Consider the following 18931-nt stretch of genomic DNA (forward strand, 5'->3'; position numbering starts at 1 on the left):
ACCATATCATATATTCTTCAATACATCACCATGTCTTTTTCCTTTACCTTACCAATTACCTTGGGCATCATGTAGAGATCTAGAGGTTGTAGAGATTGTGCTGGAGGTTTGCAGTTGGTCATTTTAAAGTAGGAGTTAGTGATCACAGTCCAAACTAGCAGCAATGTTCGGAGAAATTTCTAATCTTATATTGATTTCTTTGGCCTGATAGCTGCTGATTATATGCATAGGTTGTAGGGTTTTACTATTCAGATAAATATATCGTTTCTGATTATACACTTACAAAACTAATGAAGCATTATTGATGCCAAATTAGGAATACAAGGCAAAGAAATATAAATTTATATAATTTATATTAATCAAAAAATACTCATGCTGCATTTTCTATAATTTTCAAGATGTAATCACTCAAAATATGAGGGATTGTGTATGTGTACTGTTTTATTTTTGAACAGAAATAATTGTTGCCTTGGCAATTTGAAGGTTAAGGTGATGTGATGGTCATGTACTCATACTCAACTCATTTAGTCGGTTACAGAAAACAGCATACAAGATATATAAAATAAGGTTTTGGGTATAAAAAGTTATTACTTTTCAAAATGTGCAATATCATAAAATACAAAACATATATATTCATATATTTTTGCATCACTGATTTTAATAAGTTAAAAGTTACAGTAAAAGACAGAAGATCTAAACAATTAAAATCATTAAAAGTACATAAAGTGAATGTTACTTATTTAGTGAAGTGATCAACAGCAGATTACATAGGATGCCATTTTAATAGTGGTCAAAGGCATCTCAGTCAGTATGGATTATTTAACAAAAACAACACAGCAGCTGTAACATTATGTTTCTCAAAGATGTCTGGCTAAAAATATAAATGATGAGTGAAAATCAATTTCAGTTTTCACATACTAAAAGTCACTCCCTTCTCTTATAAGGTTTAGAGTTTGCCTTTCATGAGCTTTTAGACAAGATCAATGAAAACTTTCTAAGCTTTACACAATAAGATGAATTAAAAAAAGACATGGAAATTATTGAATACAATAAAAAAGTTGTTTGTGACAATCCCATTGACCCATTGACTCATCACTTGATAGCTATACAGGGACAGTTTTCAATGCCCATTGTTTATGTATCAAAAGTTATCCCATCACTGGATAATTTTTCATTACCCACATAAATGAAGGCCATGATGTGGGACTTTCCCTTTTCACCCCATTAAAAAGTTCCTTAACACAACCAGTTATCACTATGGATGGACCACTACTGTTTATCTAGTGTAGTAAAGGTATCACTTTCATATGTACACTAAAATCTCTTCATCTGTACAAGATCAACACCACAAAAGTGGTATATATATATATATATATATATATATATATATATATATATATATATACATATATATATATAGATATATATATATATATATATATATATATATATATATAGTCAGTGGTAAGGGCAGTATTAGTCAATCACACAGCATTACCACACCAAGATTGTCACAAATATCTTTCAAACATTTGTGATCAGTAACGTCTATACTTTCAAAAGATGTATAACTTTTTCTCTATATTTTTACCTCTTCAATAATGCACTTGACAGATGAAGCATTTACAATAAAAGTTAATTGTCTTCATCTGGTGAAAGAGCCTCACTTTCTTCAACACTATTGTTACCAGAGGCTTCAATCCCTGTTGATAGGGTCATATTGAAGTCATCCTCAAACTTTGCATAAGCACCACGCTTTCCAGCATCCACTGAAACATCAAGGTTGTTGACTTTCAGTCTTGCATATTCATCATCACTGGCACCAACATTGAGATTACTCACTTTTGGCACTTCATCACTGGTACTCTGCGACTGACATTCATTGCCATTCATATTGACTTCAGGTCTGGAAATGTTTAGTTCATTGGATGAAGATGATGATGAGTGTGGAGAATGGCCCTTTTTACTTGTCCCAGCAGCTGGTCTTCCATTGGGGAGCACCTCATCAGCCAGCTGGTCTGCGGACCTATGCAGCTGTGATGCCATAGTGTAGTAGTGTGGTTTCACTTCACCTAGTGGACGTGAATATGTCAGGTGGTCATATTCACACTCTGTTGAGAAAAGTAGTAGTTACTGGACAAAGCAAGGCATATAACAAAATAGCAGTAATTACTGGACAAAGCAAGGCACATATGTAAAATTATGGTTACAAATTTTATTACATACAGCTCAAGTGGAAAACAGTTGGAAACATCTAAACATTCACCTAGAATACAAGCAGACAAACACAATTTTTAATATTACAAAATGCATGCACACCCAAGTCATCCATTGATTCTAGAGAAAAGTTACCCACTGAGAATGTGACAGTTTATATGTACACTTCCTAGTACACAGTGCTACACACACACAGCAAACCCTTGCTTTTATGGATCTCAATATAACATATTTTGGCTAAGACTATTTGGGCCAGTCCGGTATATGTGGGGACTTGTCAAACAAGTTCGGTAAGTGCGGGGTTCAGTTTGGTGCTGGGCTGTCCAAACATGTACATGCACGTCAGTTGGCAGTGGTCAACTGTTCGGTGTACATCTAGTTAGACTAGCTTTATCTGCTAGACTGTAAACACCTCTGCTCTTGTCCTTGCGTGCCTTTTCTTTCATCTAATATAAGTAACAAACTTTGTTATAGACGGAGATGGTGAGAAATGAACAAATTAGTTATATACAAAACGTTCAAATCCTTCAGATACAGTACTGTCTCCAAGTTTGTGATAAATAGGTCAACATTGCGGGTCGCAAACGTTGAAATTGCAAATTTTGAACCATTATTCTTATGGGGAAAATTGAAAACCGTCAACATCTTGTGCTTGGCCACCCATTTGGGTGGCCAAGCGCATGTGTGCAGACAGCCCAGGCCGCGCGCTAGGCCCGAACAGCTGATGGGCGACTGATGATGGTGATGGTCATGATGAGTGTCGGCGGTGTGGCCTTTGCATCGGCGCCACCTGAACGGTATTTTTATCGGGGCCCGTGTGTGTGTGGCCGTGTTTATTATGGGTTTGGACTTCTCAATCTGCCAATTCATATTTTCCACATGTTGCATGGGACCCCTTTCTTTTCTTCCATCTCTTCTTTTTCAAAAAGAAGAGATGGAAGAAAAGAAAGAAGTCCTGCGCAACATGTGGAAAATAAGAATGAGCAAATTGAGGAGCCTGGGCCCACAATAAACACAGCCACACACACACAGGCCCCAATGAAAATACAGTTTGGGTGGCACCGATGCAAAGGCCATGCCGCCGACACCATCACCATCACCATCACCAGCCGCCCGTCAGCTGTTCAAGCCCAGCGCGTGGTCGGGGCTGCTCGCACACATGCGCCTGGCTGCCCGGATCCCACTCACCATGCTTCCCGCGGCCAATGGAAAGGCCCAGGAGGTGGGTTAGAGCGAGAATGGGAGTCAAGGACCACAACAAGGTGTGAAAAAAACCGGTTTTAGCAGCCTTTTCCTTTTCCTTTCGGGTCATATCGCAATTTCAGTTTTCAATAAAAATCAAATTTTTGGGGTCCCTATTGCAAACTCGGTGAATTGCAATCTTGAAACTCGCAATCCTGGAGACAGTACTGTATAACAGATTGTCGGATATTGGATATAACTTCACCCCCTCCCTCCCAATTGGTTTGTTAAAGTGAGGGTTTGCTGTATATACATACCTTCAGGATAAATATAAAAATTGCCTTATACATAAAAGGAGCCTGATTTGAAACTTTTTGTTGGATTCCATACAGTCATGTAATTACAGTCAGGTCGCATATGACGTGGATTCGTAAGGTGTGGTTTCCTATGACGCGGTGTGGTTTCAGAACCGTATGTTCAGATCGTGCAGGTAAAACCATCTATGACGCGGTTCGTGGTCTCCCTGGCCAAATGAGCGCAGAATTGCCAGGTTGGATTTCTTTTCCGAGGGGGAAAAATCTCATGGTGGCGGTTGGGTTGGTTTTTGGGAGGATTTCTATCCCCCCTCTCTCTCTCTCTCTCTCTCTCTCTCTCTCTGCGCATTTTTGTATTCAATAAGTTACAAATTATCCTCACTATGAGAATGATCATATAGGCAAAATTTATAAATGTAGACAAAAAGAACGTTCGCAGTTGGCTGCCGCGGCCCTCACTCGAATTCCAAGTCACAGTCATGCACGCCCCGACCGCTCCGCATCTCTTCCCGTCAATCTTTTCCCCCTCATTTGCTCCTTTTTTCATGTAAAGTGGACCTGGCTCAACTGTATTCTGGCAGGCAAAAAAGAAAGCGATCTGGCTAACCACTAGTAGCCTACTAAAATCTACAGGAGGCTGCTTCTGCACATCAGCCTGCTGGCAAACTGGCTTTTATAAATCTAAATTGGTGTTCCCAGAGCCTTTCCCTTCTTTTGTCTTTCTTGCTGCCCAGTCCAAAAGGGAAGAAATCAGAGACACGGTGTATAAAGAAACTAACGAGAGAGAGAGAGAGAGAGAGAGAGAGAGAGATCTTTGAAAGTGGTTGGTCACCACTAATTATTGCACTGATATGCGTGCCAAATAATATTTTTGTCGATTTTGGGTTGGCGGGGAAAGTAAATCATTGGGCGGGATTGGGCGGTTCTTGGGTGGAATGTGGCTGCGGCGCGGCGGGTTCCCAGTCCCGACCTGACGAGTACACGTCACGGCAAGGAGTCGGCTCGCTTACCACGCACGTGCTGCATAATGGCTTGCAAGCCTGCTGGGAAACCCACGGGCAAGATTCGCCCACGTATGTGAGCCCAGGTGGGATAAAATGGCGGCTAGCCAGTACCAAATTGTATTTTCCCCATACGTACTGAGTGAAAAAGTGGGTGTTGGCGGTGGCCGAGTGGATAAGGTGGTGAGCGGGGGGTCGGACTGAACAACATCAAAAGGCAGATAATGCCTACCGGTGCACTCGGGCTAGAACGAACGAACATGGTTGTGATGTACATGTCGAGAATGCTCTTTAGATGGAAAATTAAATGTTTACCCATTCCACCGAAAAGGCATGGTTCATCTGTTGAGCGTATCACAGTTCCTTGGTAGTTACACCTTGATTGTGATCCCCTCAATGGGAGGCTCAAAAATAATGAAAGATAATTAGTTTACAGCATTGTCTCTCTGGATCCTCAGGTTCCTAAGCATCATCAACAACCTAATCCACTTAAGGTTCCAAAGAGTCATCGTCAACCTTGTTTTACAATGCATTTACATAGCACAATTTTTCATAGCCCTGTTGATAAAAGAAAATGGAATCACATTGGATCAAGTTAAACAAAAGGGTTAAGTTGAATATAATACCCTTTTAGATCCAATGTCAGGCAATTATTATAAACTTTAATAATTGTAAGGGGGGGGGGGGGGAGGCCTCACATTATAGTTAGCATTTGTGAGTTGAACTTTGTGGTGTGTATCTGGTTTATGATTTAAAAGAACAGATAAAAGTACATTCCTGTCATAGGCCTGTCACCTCGTCGAATAAGTGGCCCACTGTTATGTACTGGCTATATTATCACCACAACTTCTCCTCCCACGTATGCATTTCCAGCAGCTCATTAGTAAATACCTTCAACAAACTTCTTCCAACTCAGTGATGTAAGCGACACATTGACACATATAATAATAAAACAAAGTTCTTCCATAAATACTACACTAATAGGATATAAAAAGTATAAAAATGTCATGCTTATGCTAAGTTTCAATATTCTAATTATGAAGTGTAAATGGCAAGCATCAAATGTCTAATACAACACTTCAATTGAGTAGCACACATATTAACAGTCTGAAAGATAAATCTCTCAGGCTTAGGCATATATTTTTTCTGTATACATACATACATGTAAACAACTAGTTCTCAACCAATATGTTTAAATACACATGCTCATAACACCTTATGAGTTGAAAAGGGGGTAAAAATGTATGAATACATCCATTCATAATATGGAATAAAAGTTACCCTTTAACAGGAACGAAGTATTGCACAACTCTTGGATGCTCTTTGGCGTCAACTAATATGCGCCAAACTTACATGAGCCGCTCCTTCTGAATACTGTGAACACTGAGTGGCAGCAGGAAAGAGAGGGCAAAAGAAAGTAACAGTTGTAGAAATAATTATAGTAAATATTCTTGTCAGGAATAGCAAGTATATTGAATTGAAATTGATTATTGTGACTTCTTTCAGATGGCAAAGATAATTTGTTTAAGTTTTCATGGCTAATGCATGTCTAAATACGACAGTACTATGTCATATGCTGTTCAGTGTCACATATTGTTCAGCTATAATCGAGAAAATTAACATCAGTAAATAATCAAGTAACTTTTAGCAAATGTATATTAAATGGCATAATGTTGACAAATTCTGAACATATTACAATAGGATGTCAAAACTTGAATATGTTTTGGGGTAATATTTTTGGGCTTCACTTTGTTTTAATTATCAATTAAGACTTAAAAAATTAGCAAGAAAGCTCCAAATACAGTTGACCCTTGCATTTGCAAAACCTGGCTCTTTAGGTTTTAGATTCTATCTTTCTATATTTCTGACATCCAGTCCTCTTACAGAAACTTCCTCTGGGGGTGGCCACAGCATGAAGTATCTATTTTCCTCTTTTCAGCATTCCCTCTCTGCACATTCACATGCCAACCCTGTCTCCAATACTCCATACATTTCATTGTTGGTCTCCCCCTGATACCCTATCCCTCCATCCTACCCTTATACTCTCCTCACAAAATCATTCTTGTCACATGTCCACCCTCTCAGAGGACCATGTTTCACCTATTCATCCACTCCACAATCCAATCCCTACTGTTGTTGTTGTTATACCCATATCCAAATTCTTGTACAAACCCTAACTTAAAATTTTAAAATTGAATTATGAAACTATCAGTGAACTATCTGCTGATTAATTTATTCAACTGAAAAATGTGGTGATGGTCTTTAATCTTGGCTGAAATTGAATTTCTAGTGACTTCAAGGGCAAGTAAGATTGGTGGGGAAAGTGAATTGCCTGTCTACTGTTGAACAAATGCTTGAAACCCTTGGTGCTTTTTACATCATGCTCTGCCTGCTGTGAAAGCTATGTACCCTACCTATGTGATTGCTTCCACCTTTACCAGCCTCAGTGCAGTACTACCCTATTACTATCGACCACTAAGGTACAGTGCTACAAATCTACTCTTACTTCCATTTAATATTTTAATTTGTCATTGTATTATTTGCACTTAGTTTTATTTTCATTGATTTCTTTTCACATTTTGGCTATTATTACACACCTGTTAGAAATTGGATTTTCAACAAATAGAGACAAGTAATCCAGAAAAATTACTTTGGTAATTTGAGGGTCAACTGTTATTTGATTTGGCCAGTAATAGTTTCACAATTAAATGATGTATGGAAAATCCCATGAATATACAAGGGCTAACAAGGGGTAGCAGTAAGTCACTAAATTACAAGGCAGCAGTGGCAAATCTCATTTTTCTTTTTTTTTAAATGTTAAATTTTCATTTACACTGACATCACACACATTGGGTTCTTACATACATTGACATCAAACTGTATTCAAAAGAACCATTTCATACTGAAAGGCATAGATAAAAGTGTACAGATTTTTATGGTCTATACAGCATTTCTTTAAGACCAACCCAGCTTTATTGCATATGCAGTATTTTTTATTTAATTTACCAACAGTAGGTTTTCTACCAAGTAATCAGAGAAGACCAGAACACTACTCTTTTTATATTAGTCTTTTCCTATACCTATATGGTTGGATAAGAGAAACTAAATTAATATCCACAAATACATGTACATACTACATTAAGTTCTATCAGTTGTGAAAAAAAAAAAAAAAAAAAAAAACCTTCAGAGAGTTATAATAATGAATTGTGTGCTATAGGTTTATGTAATGTAGACATTGTAGGCCATCATCTACTCTATGATACATATTGAGACAAGTAAACAAATTGCCAGTACAGTATAGGATTTAATTTGTTATGATCTCAATTATTTTCCCAGGCTTAAACAGCCTATGGGACAGTAGATTACATACACTGGTAAATGTATGATATGCTCATTGTTGTATATGACATGGCATGTGTAGTTTCTGCTCTCCAATAATCATGTCTGTACACTTCTATGATAAAATTAATTGAATGTGATAATGAAGTTTACACAGTTGAAAGAAAAGGCATCTTTTAAAAATTCCAGGAAGCAAATGATAAAAAAGCATGCAGTTGTTAATGCAATTATGTAGCAATTACCAAACAATTCTTATGCTGTTAGCCCAAGAATGAGTTGTATGATAATGTGAAATTACATGCCTGTGTACACACGAGTAACTTTGTGCCACAATACAAAGAAAGTAAAAAGAGATGGGTTTTGGCATGAGGTCAAGTATTCTCATACCTTTGGTCTGATCCTCTGAGCTCCCAAGCCTTTTGGAAAATGTGAACATTACATATCATGCTTTAGTATGTGGATACTGCTACCAAATAACATATTGAACATTGTCAATCATAAACATGTATAACACACACACACACACACACACACACACACACACACACACACACACACACACACACACACACACAGGCAGCAGTGCAGTCAAAAGTAGTAATTATTTTGATGTTGAAATGGGTAACTTAATGACAAATGTAACAGTTAAGTATTATACAGTAATGTACGAATATGAAATTCAAGTGTCCTATGGGAAAGTGACTATGTAATGATTGAAATAGAACCATTAACAGGATACAAAACAATGGGATGTTCTTTTTTTTTTAAAACAAATTAAGTACAATAAGGCCTTGCATAATGAAACAGTTGAATTTTGAAAGTTTGGGTAGCAAAATTATCCCATTCAGAAATATCAGTCGGAGCAACAAATTGTAATTTGTTTATAAAATCCTTATGGAATTAACAAATGTCTTTGAACTAAGAAAGTAGCTGATGAAGTTCATTGTTCATAGCCAGTTCATAGGACTATGATGTAAGGATTTTTTTTTTTAGCATGTGGCACCTATTTATTGAAAGTTTTGCCTCAATGGGTATTGTTTGGAGTAAAATAGATCAACTGGACTGGTTGCAAAATTGCTCCATGCTGTGTAAAAATAGCAATGTTAGCAGCTAGTGATGAGTATCTGGTCAGGTGCCTAGAGTTTAAACCCTCCCGTCAGTATTGTTCAGGCATCATTTAAAAAGATTATCATAACCAAAGCGCTGTGTGTGAGGTTGTTAGTGCACTTGTGTTTACAAATGACTTGATAGACTCAGTACCAATGGATACCAGAACCAAATCTAATAAATCCATGGACTCCGATGTTGGTCTGGTCTAGAATATGTTTTTTCCAATGGGCTGTTAATTGGCTGTTAACTTGTAAGTGCTACTGCAGCTATTGTTTTGGCATGCATCCTAGGTGTAATGAGGTGTGCTTCCTTGCATTTTGCTAGATTTACTGGGAGGATCTATTTATTCTTGAATGTCAAGTGCATTAAGTGATAAATTATGGCATCCAAAGGAAGTTAAAGTGCAAAAAGAAAGCATGTGAATGAAACTGTTGATATAAAATTAATGATGAAGGTGGTATCTGGAGTGTCAGTGGCCAGATTATATGAAGATTATGGTATTAAAAACAAAGTGTCATTCATCCATTTGGATAAGCAGAAACTGACTTAGTTTACAGGCAAGGGAGTGCTTTGTTTGAATTGATTGCCTCTGTACTGGCTGGTTAAATCACAGTTGGTGGTGCTGGGCTATTAATTTAGTAGTGATAGGTTACTATCCTTAGAAAGGTTAAGTAGGCAGGGTTAAGTAGTTCCAAAAGTGACTGCATAATTACCTCATCTACAAGTGCTGAAGCATTCAAATCAAACATGGTGGCTACTTGCTCGTAAACATTACCCGGGTAGTGTGAAGTATTTGATATCCCTATTAGACTGTATGTATGACTCAGCAGTAAAACTAAAATATGCAATATTTAGTAATGTAAAAATCATTGAGACAAAAGAAAAGGCATGGAGTGACTAAATAATTTTCCTGTAGACTGTAGTGTTGTATGTTTTTTTTTTTAAGTTTTAATATTTACTGAAATACCCTCTGATATTCTGCACTAACAGATCATATATTGTACAGCAAAGTCTTTTTTAAGTTGAATGAAGGTGTTGTTCATTTTGGTGACAATTATATGTGTCTATTATACAGGTTGAGAATCCTTTATCTGAAGTTCCAAAATCCGAAAGTTTTTTGAGATCAAGGTTGCGGGTTTTGGGCAGTTTTGGGGATGGGATTGGGCGGGAACACAGTCCACAACTTAACAACTCTGGGGCGATATTCTCGAAACTCTTACAACCTCGTAAGCCACACCTATGACCTCGCAGTGCCTTCACTGCCAATCTCAGAGAGCTACGTGATCGTAACTGTGAAAGTAAGTTAATGGTGGATTGGGTGTAGTCGTAAGCCTTACGAGGCCTCCCTGATTTACACGAAATGCATTATAATTAGTGTTTGCCAACATGAAAATAGGAAGAAAATGTGTTTAATAAGTAAATCTATCTATTAGAGTTAGCAATCAACAGCAGAGGTATTTGTTTAACAACTTTTGTGTGTGGTGCCATTACAAAGGCAAAACTTCCCTCAATATACTGTAGTCACAGAGCTGGCCAGATTGCTGACACTGCTTTCTGAGGCTAAATGATTGTGCTCCGAGAAGCCTAAGTAAAGGGTGAGAGAATGGTGACAGATGAAAAACGGTCATTCAGTGACATGTGAAGCAACAAGCTATCAGAGTATTACAGAGGAGGCGGCTGCACATGTGTCACCCTAAGTGATTTATTGCGTATATACTTATGTCCCGTTGCCTCTCTATTTCTTCAAAAAGGCTTTTTATTTGCATTACATAGATTATTGTCACATGTGAATGTTATTTAATGAGTACTTGGCAAATGTCTCATCGAGGCAGTCAGTGGCGAGAGGGAGAGGATGACTCATTGCTGCGGCGGGGTGTGAGGCGTGGCTCATGACTGGCTGGCTCACCTCAAGAAGCGACTGTGATTCACTGGCTGCTCTAATGACGTCACGTTGCAGCTCCCCAAGTCTTCCACCAATCAGCTGGGGCTTGCAGGGCTGTGATCTCCTTTGAGAATTAGCCTCTGTATGTTATCGTAAGGACCACTTAAGTTAAGACCATGTAGGTTTATGACAACGTAACCTTCGAGAATCTCGCCCCTGGTGTGCTGCTATGCGTTAGTTTGTTGTCAGCAGTCATCACAGCAACACTTTCACTCATTACTCATTGTGATTACCACGTGTTGTGTGCTCTGTGGTGTAAAGATATTGTTGAAGAAGTCAAAAGGGCTTACAGGTAGATAAAATATTCTGAAATCTGAAAAAATCTGAAATCCGCAACACTTTCGGTCCCAGGAATTTCGGATAAGGGATTCTCAACCTGTACTTATAAGAATCAATGGAACACAGTCTTTAATGATAGTTACTAAAAATATATATGGTTATGCTTTGGGTGCTGTGTAGTGTTGCAAAATTCCCGGATATTTTGAACTGGGAAACTTCCATGTGAATTTGGGAAATTTTCGGGAACTTTGAAAAATTATAAAAAAATTACATTTGCTTATGATGCCTTTAGTTTTTTAATTATTTATCATTATATTTCTTTTGGGCTGAGATTATTGTTGCCTCTTTAGATCAGTTTTAGGGGGCTGTTGGGGAATGTCCCTTAGCCTGTTGGTGAGGCAGGCAGGATTTTATGAGTGACATTCATGCCACCTTCTGGTGCTCTCTGATGCACTCGCTATCAGAGACAGAATTCATAGCAGCATGTGGATATTCCGCCACTTGACGGCAGCTTGAAAAATGGCCAGCCGCCAGTGGAACTTTTTTTTGCTTAACAAGAGAAGGCCTTACACTAGAATACTGCAGTGGTACCAAGAGCTACAGAAACTGTATTGGTTCCCAATTCAGTTCATATAAAATAGGAAAAGACAATAAATTTGTGATTGCCACAATCATAGGTAGCTACTACACTGAATCAATAATGTTAATCCTCTTTATATTACATCAGTGTGCTACTGCATTAAGAACGGTTTGTCTTTAAATCTGCATTCACAATACAGCTGACAGAACTCCTTTAATTCTTGTAGTCATACAGGTTAATAGGATATTTATTGTAATTTTCCTATTGTGAAAATTTGACCATCTCAGATTAGGTGGTTCTAATTTGTTTTTAATCAAACTAATTCTCTCTCTCTCTCTCTCTCTCTCTCCACACACACACACACACACACACACACACACACTCTCACACACACTCACACACGTGCATGTGCACACACACACACACACACACACACAGGTAGAGTATCCTGTACTCAAAATCCCTGGGTGTCAAAGTGTTATACATTTCAAATTTTTCATGGATCATAGAGGTAGCTTTGCGATGGGATTAATACTTTTGTGCATGGAACCAAGTCTGCATACAATGAACTGTAGAAAAATTAAGTTATCACTACCTGAACCACCCATATGGATAAGTAATGAGTGTTTGGCATTGCCATAATTACTGACAATTTATGAGCTGTTTTGCCATCCAATGTTGGATGTGGATAGTAGCACAGAGAAATGTTTATTTTTCAGAAACTATTATCATCCCGAGCGTTTGGATGTAAATACTTTTATCCCAAGCTTATAGATGCAGATACTAAGCCAGCATACATACGCCCACCCACCCATCCCCGCATGAATGCACACACACACACACACACACACACACACACATACACTTGCAAAAATAATAATGAAGAAAAGAAAAGCCTTTCAAAGAAATAAAACTGAGGTGAAACATATTTCACTGGACACTACTTGCCTTTACTAAATCATGCACCTGCAAAACTTTTTAATTGTTTATTTAAGAACTACTTTTTTCCACAAATGTGATTGTGTTCTAATGAGTTTTCACTGAAAAATGTTAGATAAGGCATGTCTAATGGTTCAAATAAAACTGCAAGTACACCACAGCAACATTTCACTAACAGTCTATCAATATATATTTATATATATATGCATATTAATCAAGATACCTATAAGTAGTAGAGATTTCCAGTTACAGCAGTTTTGTTGAAATCTGTGGGTAATTAAATAAACTGAAACATGCATAAAAGTATGAACATTAGAGATCCTGTAGGGATAAAGATATTTTAACCCCTATGTATATGGTGCGGAATGTAATTATCTGAGAAATAATCTCGGGCTGAAAGAAAATTTATTAGTGGTTTCAACATAATTAATTTGCCTAAATGCAGTTTAGTATTTAGCATGCAAAGAGCAGATCAGTGGAGTCTAGTCAGAAGACCCACAAATATATTTTCATCAATGAACAACTTCCTAATCTTCAATTTAGTTATTTTCATGAATTTGAATTTTTAATGTAGTTTGTAGTAAAGTTTGCACAGCTTTAGTTATGAGTTTGTAGTAACTTCATGTTCATAATAAGGGAAGTTTCTTATATAATTGTGGCACAATGTCACTTTCAAGGTGACTTTAGATTGGATATCATTGTGATGATTCTTCAGATTGTCAAGCAAGATCTTTGTTGTCACTGAGCTTTATGTGAAGTTGCTTCTTCTTACTTTACTATTTATTCATTCTGTGTGTGCCAGCATTCTTTTTGAACTGACTAGAAAATTTTCAGCAATGATGAATGCAAAATTCACATACAACAGAATCCAGTATCTAGGATGCAGAGTTATCTACCTAGAGAGGGTGTCCAATACCCTGTTGTATTGAGATGAGTGGTACCACAGCCTAGCGTGGCAGTCATGATACTGTGCCCAGTTCATCCAAAGCCGGCAACTTCACACACATCACTGCTACCTGGTTTCCTGACACCATCATTTGATTTAAATTAAAACTGGTCGCCATCATCTTTCTATGAAATTCTGCATGACATTAGGCTAAATCTGCAACAAAGGTGTATAAAAAAATATACATAGCTGAAGGCTAAATAAAATAGGGCATTAATATTATATCACACTTATTTCCTTTTAACTCCTTAGTGCTCAGCTATTTTTTCATCACATAAAGTAATTTTTTAAAGCATGGTTCCTGAATCGAAATGCTTTTCTGATTATGTTGGTATATATGTTCCAGTGTGAAAATATGTAGAGGGTCAAAATTGCCCTGGAACATAAGTTGTGCTATGAAAGAGTTCATTTGCCTCTGCATTTGTTTACCTATACCTGCTGCTACTACAGTGACAGCTGTAGGGGTGATTCCAGCTTATCCTGGCTAAATATGAGTAATAAACTCCTATTAATTTTACTTTTAATTTTCTGTTTCAGCAATATATTCTGCTGTCTAATGATATAGTTTTGTATCACATAAATCAGTGATGGCACTATGAATATTCTTATGCACAGAAGTCACCATTGCTAAAGCTAATTATACTTATCAAATGTTCTTTAATTTAAGAGAAATACAAATCTTCCTGATATATATGCTCCAATATTAAATATAAAGTTTTGTGGGTCTTTGAAAGGTCTCCAAGATCTAGTGAATAAACATTCAATTGAACGTTAGATAATAATTTTAGTATGTCCTATTTTGCCATCCTACATGGGACTTTTGAAGGGAACAAAGCATGATAGCCATAACATTAAGATCAGCTTTCTAATGATCAAAACCAACACAATAAAATGCAACAAAATTTAACAAACCTGGATCTTTTGGTGGAGGTGGCCGCTGTTTTATCTCGTCGTATACATGTTCCACTAGGCGATTGTCTTTTAAGCTTTCAATGGAGTGGTAAATATTAAGGTTTGGGTTTGTAGCATCTGCTTCTCGGGCTTTCACACGGGCTTGCCGCTGTAGCGTTGAAGGTACGTCATAGTGACCTCCAACTGCTCCTGGAAATACTGGATGTTAATTGCAGGAAGCTAGCCTGTACAGTACTGAGAGAATTTTCTTAAAACAACAATAAACTTTCAAAACCCAGTAACTGACTGTTGTAATATTTTTTTCTTAAAACGCAGGTACAACACATGATTTTAGGTAATCACTGCTGCATTAATAAGAATACTATACATGCAAAATGTCAACAAATGTTGCAATAGACTAATTAATAATTATGAAATGCACCTGTTTGTTGTTCTCTGTGAGTGAAACCACAACTGACACGCATGAAAACACATCTGAGTGTTGCAACATAACTGCAAGCATGCCTGGTGTGTATTTTTTCATATGTGCAGACTGGAGGGCCAAACATGCAGTGATGGCTACTATCACATGAATTTTACACTCATGCTTCTTGTGAATGGTCCATTGAAATCAAAGTATTCTAACCCACATATGAAGTCACATGGTATTTACTGTTTAAGTACATTTGTGTGAGAAGAGCCTGAGAGTGAAATTGTTTTCTAGGCACCAGTTTGACCATTCAGCTGAAGAGATTGCCACTTCTCAAAGACATGAGAAATTGATTTCCTTCGAAACAAATCTTTTTCCCAACAACCTGTTTGGGATTCTAACCTGGGCCCTCAAGATGAGGTGGACTCTCTAGTGTCAATGATCATTAAATATTTTATACAATAATTTAAGAGAACCAACAAGGCAATGCTTCTCAAGGTTGATGTCTAAATTAGAAAGTAAAAAATTGACCTGATTAAATGTTCACTCCAAGAGTTTGAAAAGTGTCTACAGGAAAGGTGAAGCCTGGAGAGCAATACCCAAAAGAATAGTGAGACACAAAAGTTAGTTTAGCATCTAGTCAATCCTTACAATTTTAACGATTCACTATTTTTTAACTGTGGTGTTATTATAAACTATATCATGGTGATTAGGCATTATGAGACTGGGTCTTCATTAGATTCAAATGGGCATCATACCCAACTGAAAACACAAGGAATGATTTATGGCAACGTCATCTTACAAATAACTGCTCACTAAAACTATTTTGAGGGATGAATTGGTGGCATACATTGAAGTATTATTGGCATGAGCTAGCATTTAGAAAAATTTAATTTTACATATCACTAGTAAAGAAAAGAAAAAAACTACCCAAAAACATTACCTTGTACTTGTACAACACCCAACTTAACCAAACTAAATTCATTGAAAAATTTACTCGACTTAACCAAACTTAATTCACAGAAAGAGCCATCAACAAATCACATTTCCTGTCAGTTGATAATTCAAGAGATTGTATCTCAAGGCATGACATGCCCACCAACATCAATTGTTTTCAGTTTATACAACAAAGCTTTATGATTCACCCCCATCAAATGCTGAACTGGACGTGAGATATGAGCCTACTCATCTCTAGCATCTGTAGTGCCCTGTAGGTCATGGATTAAAACTAAAAGAGCATCAATATATTCACATGAGTGGAGAGAGGGGTTAGTCAGGTGATATGGAATGTGTGTTTGCACTGAATCCCTCAGCTGTAGAAACAGTATTAGAGGAACATATTCTTGAACATGTAAAGTAAGCATTCAGCCATTGTAATAAAAGAAATGAGCTCATGGAAGAGACGGTGAGACTTGTGAATATAGGATCAGAATAAAAAGTGTATGCCTCAGTCTGATGTTAGTAGGCATAAATGCAAGAACCTTATTTGATGATGATGATAAAGCTAAATATGGTGAGTGCAAAGAAAGAAACATTTAGTGCATTTTTTTCCTAGGTGTAGGGGCTATGCTAATCCTAGAAATGTTAAGAGAGTGTTGTTGGTGGTAGAATGTTGTTAGTGATGCAGTGCATGTACCAGCCAGTGTAAAAAGGCCTACTTAACATTTTCTTGTACTTTACCTATACAGTGCTGCACAGTATATGATAATATATCACAGTCCTTGAATTTACGTTTGTTTATATTGACCATACATGCGTGAAAACAGGAGCTACTGAGATTGATAGAAGTTTAAGAGGAGAGGTTCATCTTGGCAAGTGATATAAAGTTATTGCAAAAGGAAAGGGTTAAGATCAGTTTTATTACCACACTCATAACATGTTTCAAATCTTAACCCAATAGCTGCAGGGATCATGTTTCTTAAAGACCCCACAAAGTAAGAAAAATGATAAAAAAATCATCACTTACGCAAACCATGTCATAATATATATTAATGCATTTGTGATAAGTTTATGCATCATCTATTTTTTGGGGTTTATATCATGGCAAAAATTTGGCCCGTTGCTGCTACACCGTAAAGCCACAAATTTGGCCTGTCGCTGCTACCAGGTTAAAGAACTCTTCTGTTGTCATATAATCTTCTACTAGCCTTCGGACCTCTTGGAAAACCACAAGATAATACATAAAGATAAAAACTAATGAGAAAATAACAATGCTATATGTGTGCAAATCTGTGCAGCAGCACTCGGCAAAAGTAGCCCTATGCAATGAAAAGTGCAAACACAGAGAAGTCAAGGGTAACACCATATCACCTAAACTGTTTATAGCGTGCTTAGAAGAAATGTTCAAAAAGCTTACCTGGAGGCATAAGAGAATTAAAATAGGAAATGGACACCTAACTAATCTTCCATATGCAAATGACATTGTTCGTTATAGTGAGACTAGTGGTGAAGTACAGCTCATGATAGAAAAACTAAACAGGTAGTCTACAAGTAGGACTGAAGATGAATCTGAAGGCGAATGTTATGTTCATCAAGAAGTACAGTAAACCTATAAATCGCACAATTAGGAGAGACTATATCTAGAATAATCGGGGTGGAATGTACAGGACACCATATCAAATTACACTGGCTATAATGAGGTAAAAATAAAATGATGTTTTCATGGCCCTCAAGCTTTTGCAAGGGTTATGGAAAAAAGACAGGGTAAAAAGACTGAGCTTATGACTTGTTTTCCTTCTGCATTAACTTACCTATTAAATTTACTCACTTGTTTGACATATGACATTGAATTTATTTGGCCTTTTTTTTCACTCATGTCAGTTAAAGTTTTTCATGTAATTATTTGTATTGTTAATTTTACTACAGGCCACTTAAGTTGGATCCCTGGCTCTTAGCTGAGTAAGGTCACTGCTGCTTGGCTGTTGGCAGGCAGGGTGTCTGGCATCTTCATCACCCAACACACTAGCCTATGTTCAGGAAATATTTGTTACCTAACTTAGCTCATCTGGTACACCAGATAGGAAAGTGCATCTATGTCGCACTAGCAGACGACTTTTTTTTGTAGTCTTCGGTGTGTTATGAAATAATCTGCTGTTTCTGTCACAAATCATTAAATGACTGACTTTTCAAAGCCTGTTTTACACCCACTGCCACAAAATAGTTTGCAGAGAGAGGTTCAACTCAATTCCTTACTGTTTCAATAGTTCACTCACCACTCACATACATCACAAGCTGTGTATTCCCCTGGTGTGCATGTGTGGTGGGAAGTAGAGTGACTTATTTCTGCGAGGAGGTATTTCTCGCAACACCACCGCCCTGTCCCGTCTTGTGCGGTGTATTTTCACTGTATGTATTTCCAACGCTCCACACTGTGTGCCAAATAAATTCAAACTAGCCAAACCTATCTTATTCTAACTTAACCTACCTAACGAGCAACCCCTTACTGACGCTCACAAACACTTGGCTATTTTTCATTACATTTACATTCTGGATTAATGCAGAAGACTTTCTTGTAGGATAAATACGTTCTTCATTTGAATGGGAACCACAAGGAAGAAAATATTTCGTCAGGTGAGCTGTAAAAGACTACAGTAACCGAAGGATGAGACAACAGGTAAAGGGAGGAGGGCGAGGTGGCTAGCAGACGCTATTGTAATTACTGGGTGCAGTTCGTTCAAAAAACATTCTCGGTTGGTTCCCGAGGATTTCTGATCCTCTGACCTTGTCCATTATATCCATAATCCGTTATAAACAGGTCTGTT

General features: G+C 37.4%; 1 protein-coding gene across 11 annotated transcripts in view; it reads right to left on the reverse strand.

Annotated features, from left to right (window-relative positions):
• Positions 1-336: 336 nt before the first annotated feature.
• The window catches only part of LOC127001621 (protein draper-like), a 145404-nt gene continuing 126809 nt past the window's right edge, over positions 337-18931 (reverse strand). For 8 of the 11 annotated variants that reach the window (XM_050866461.1, XM_050866462.1, XM_050866464.1 and 5 more), the window contains 2 exons: positions 14762-14959; positions 337-2111 (listed from right to left, as the gene is read on the reverse strand). In XM_050866461.1, the coding sequence (XP_050722418.1) occupies positions 1636-2111; positions 14762-14959 (674 nt within the window). In that variant the 3' untranslated portion in view covers positions 337-1635. The remainder of the gene's footprint in view (positions 2112-14761; positions 14960-18931) is intronic. The other 3 variants (XM_050866469.1, XM_050866467.1, XM_050866463.1) reach the window with 1 other exon arrangement.

This window comes from Eriocheir sinensis, chromosome 21 (assembly GCF_024679095.1).
Source record: "Eriocheir sinensis breed Jianghai 21 chromosome 21, ASM2467909v1, whole genome shotgun sequence".
Lineage (NCBI taxonomy): Eukaryota > Metazoa > Arthropoda > Malacostraca > Decapoda > Varunidae > Eriocheir > Eriocheir sinensis.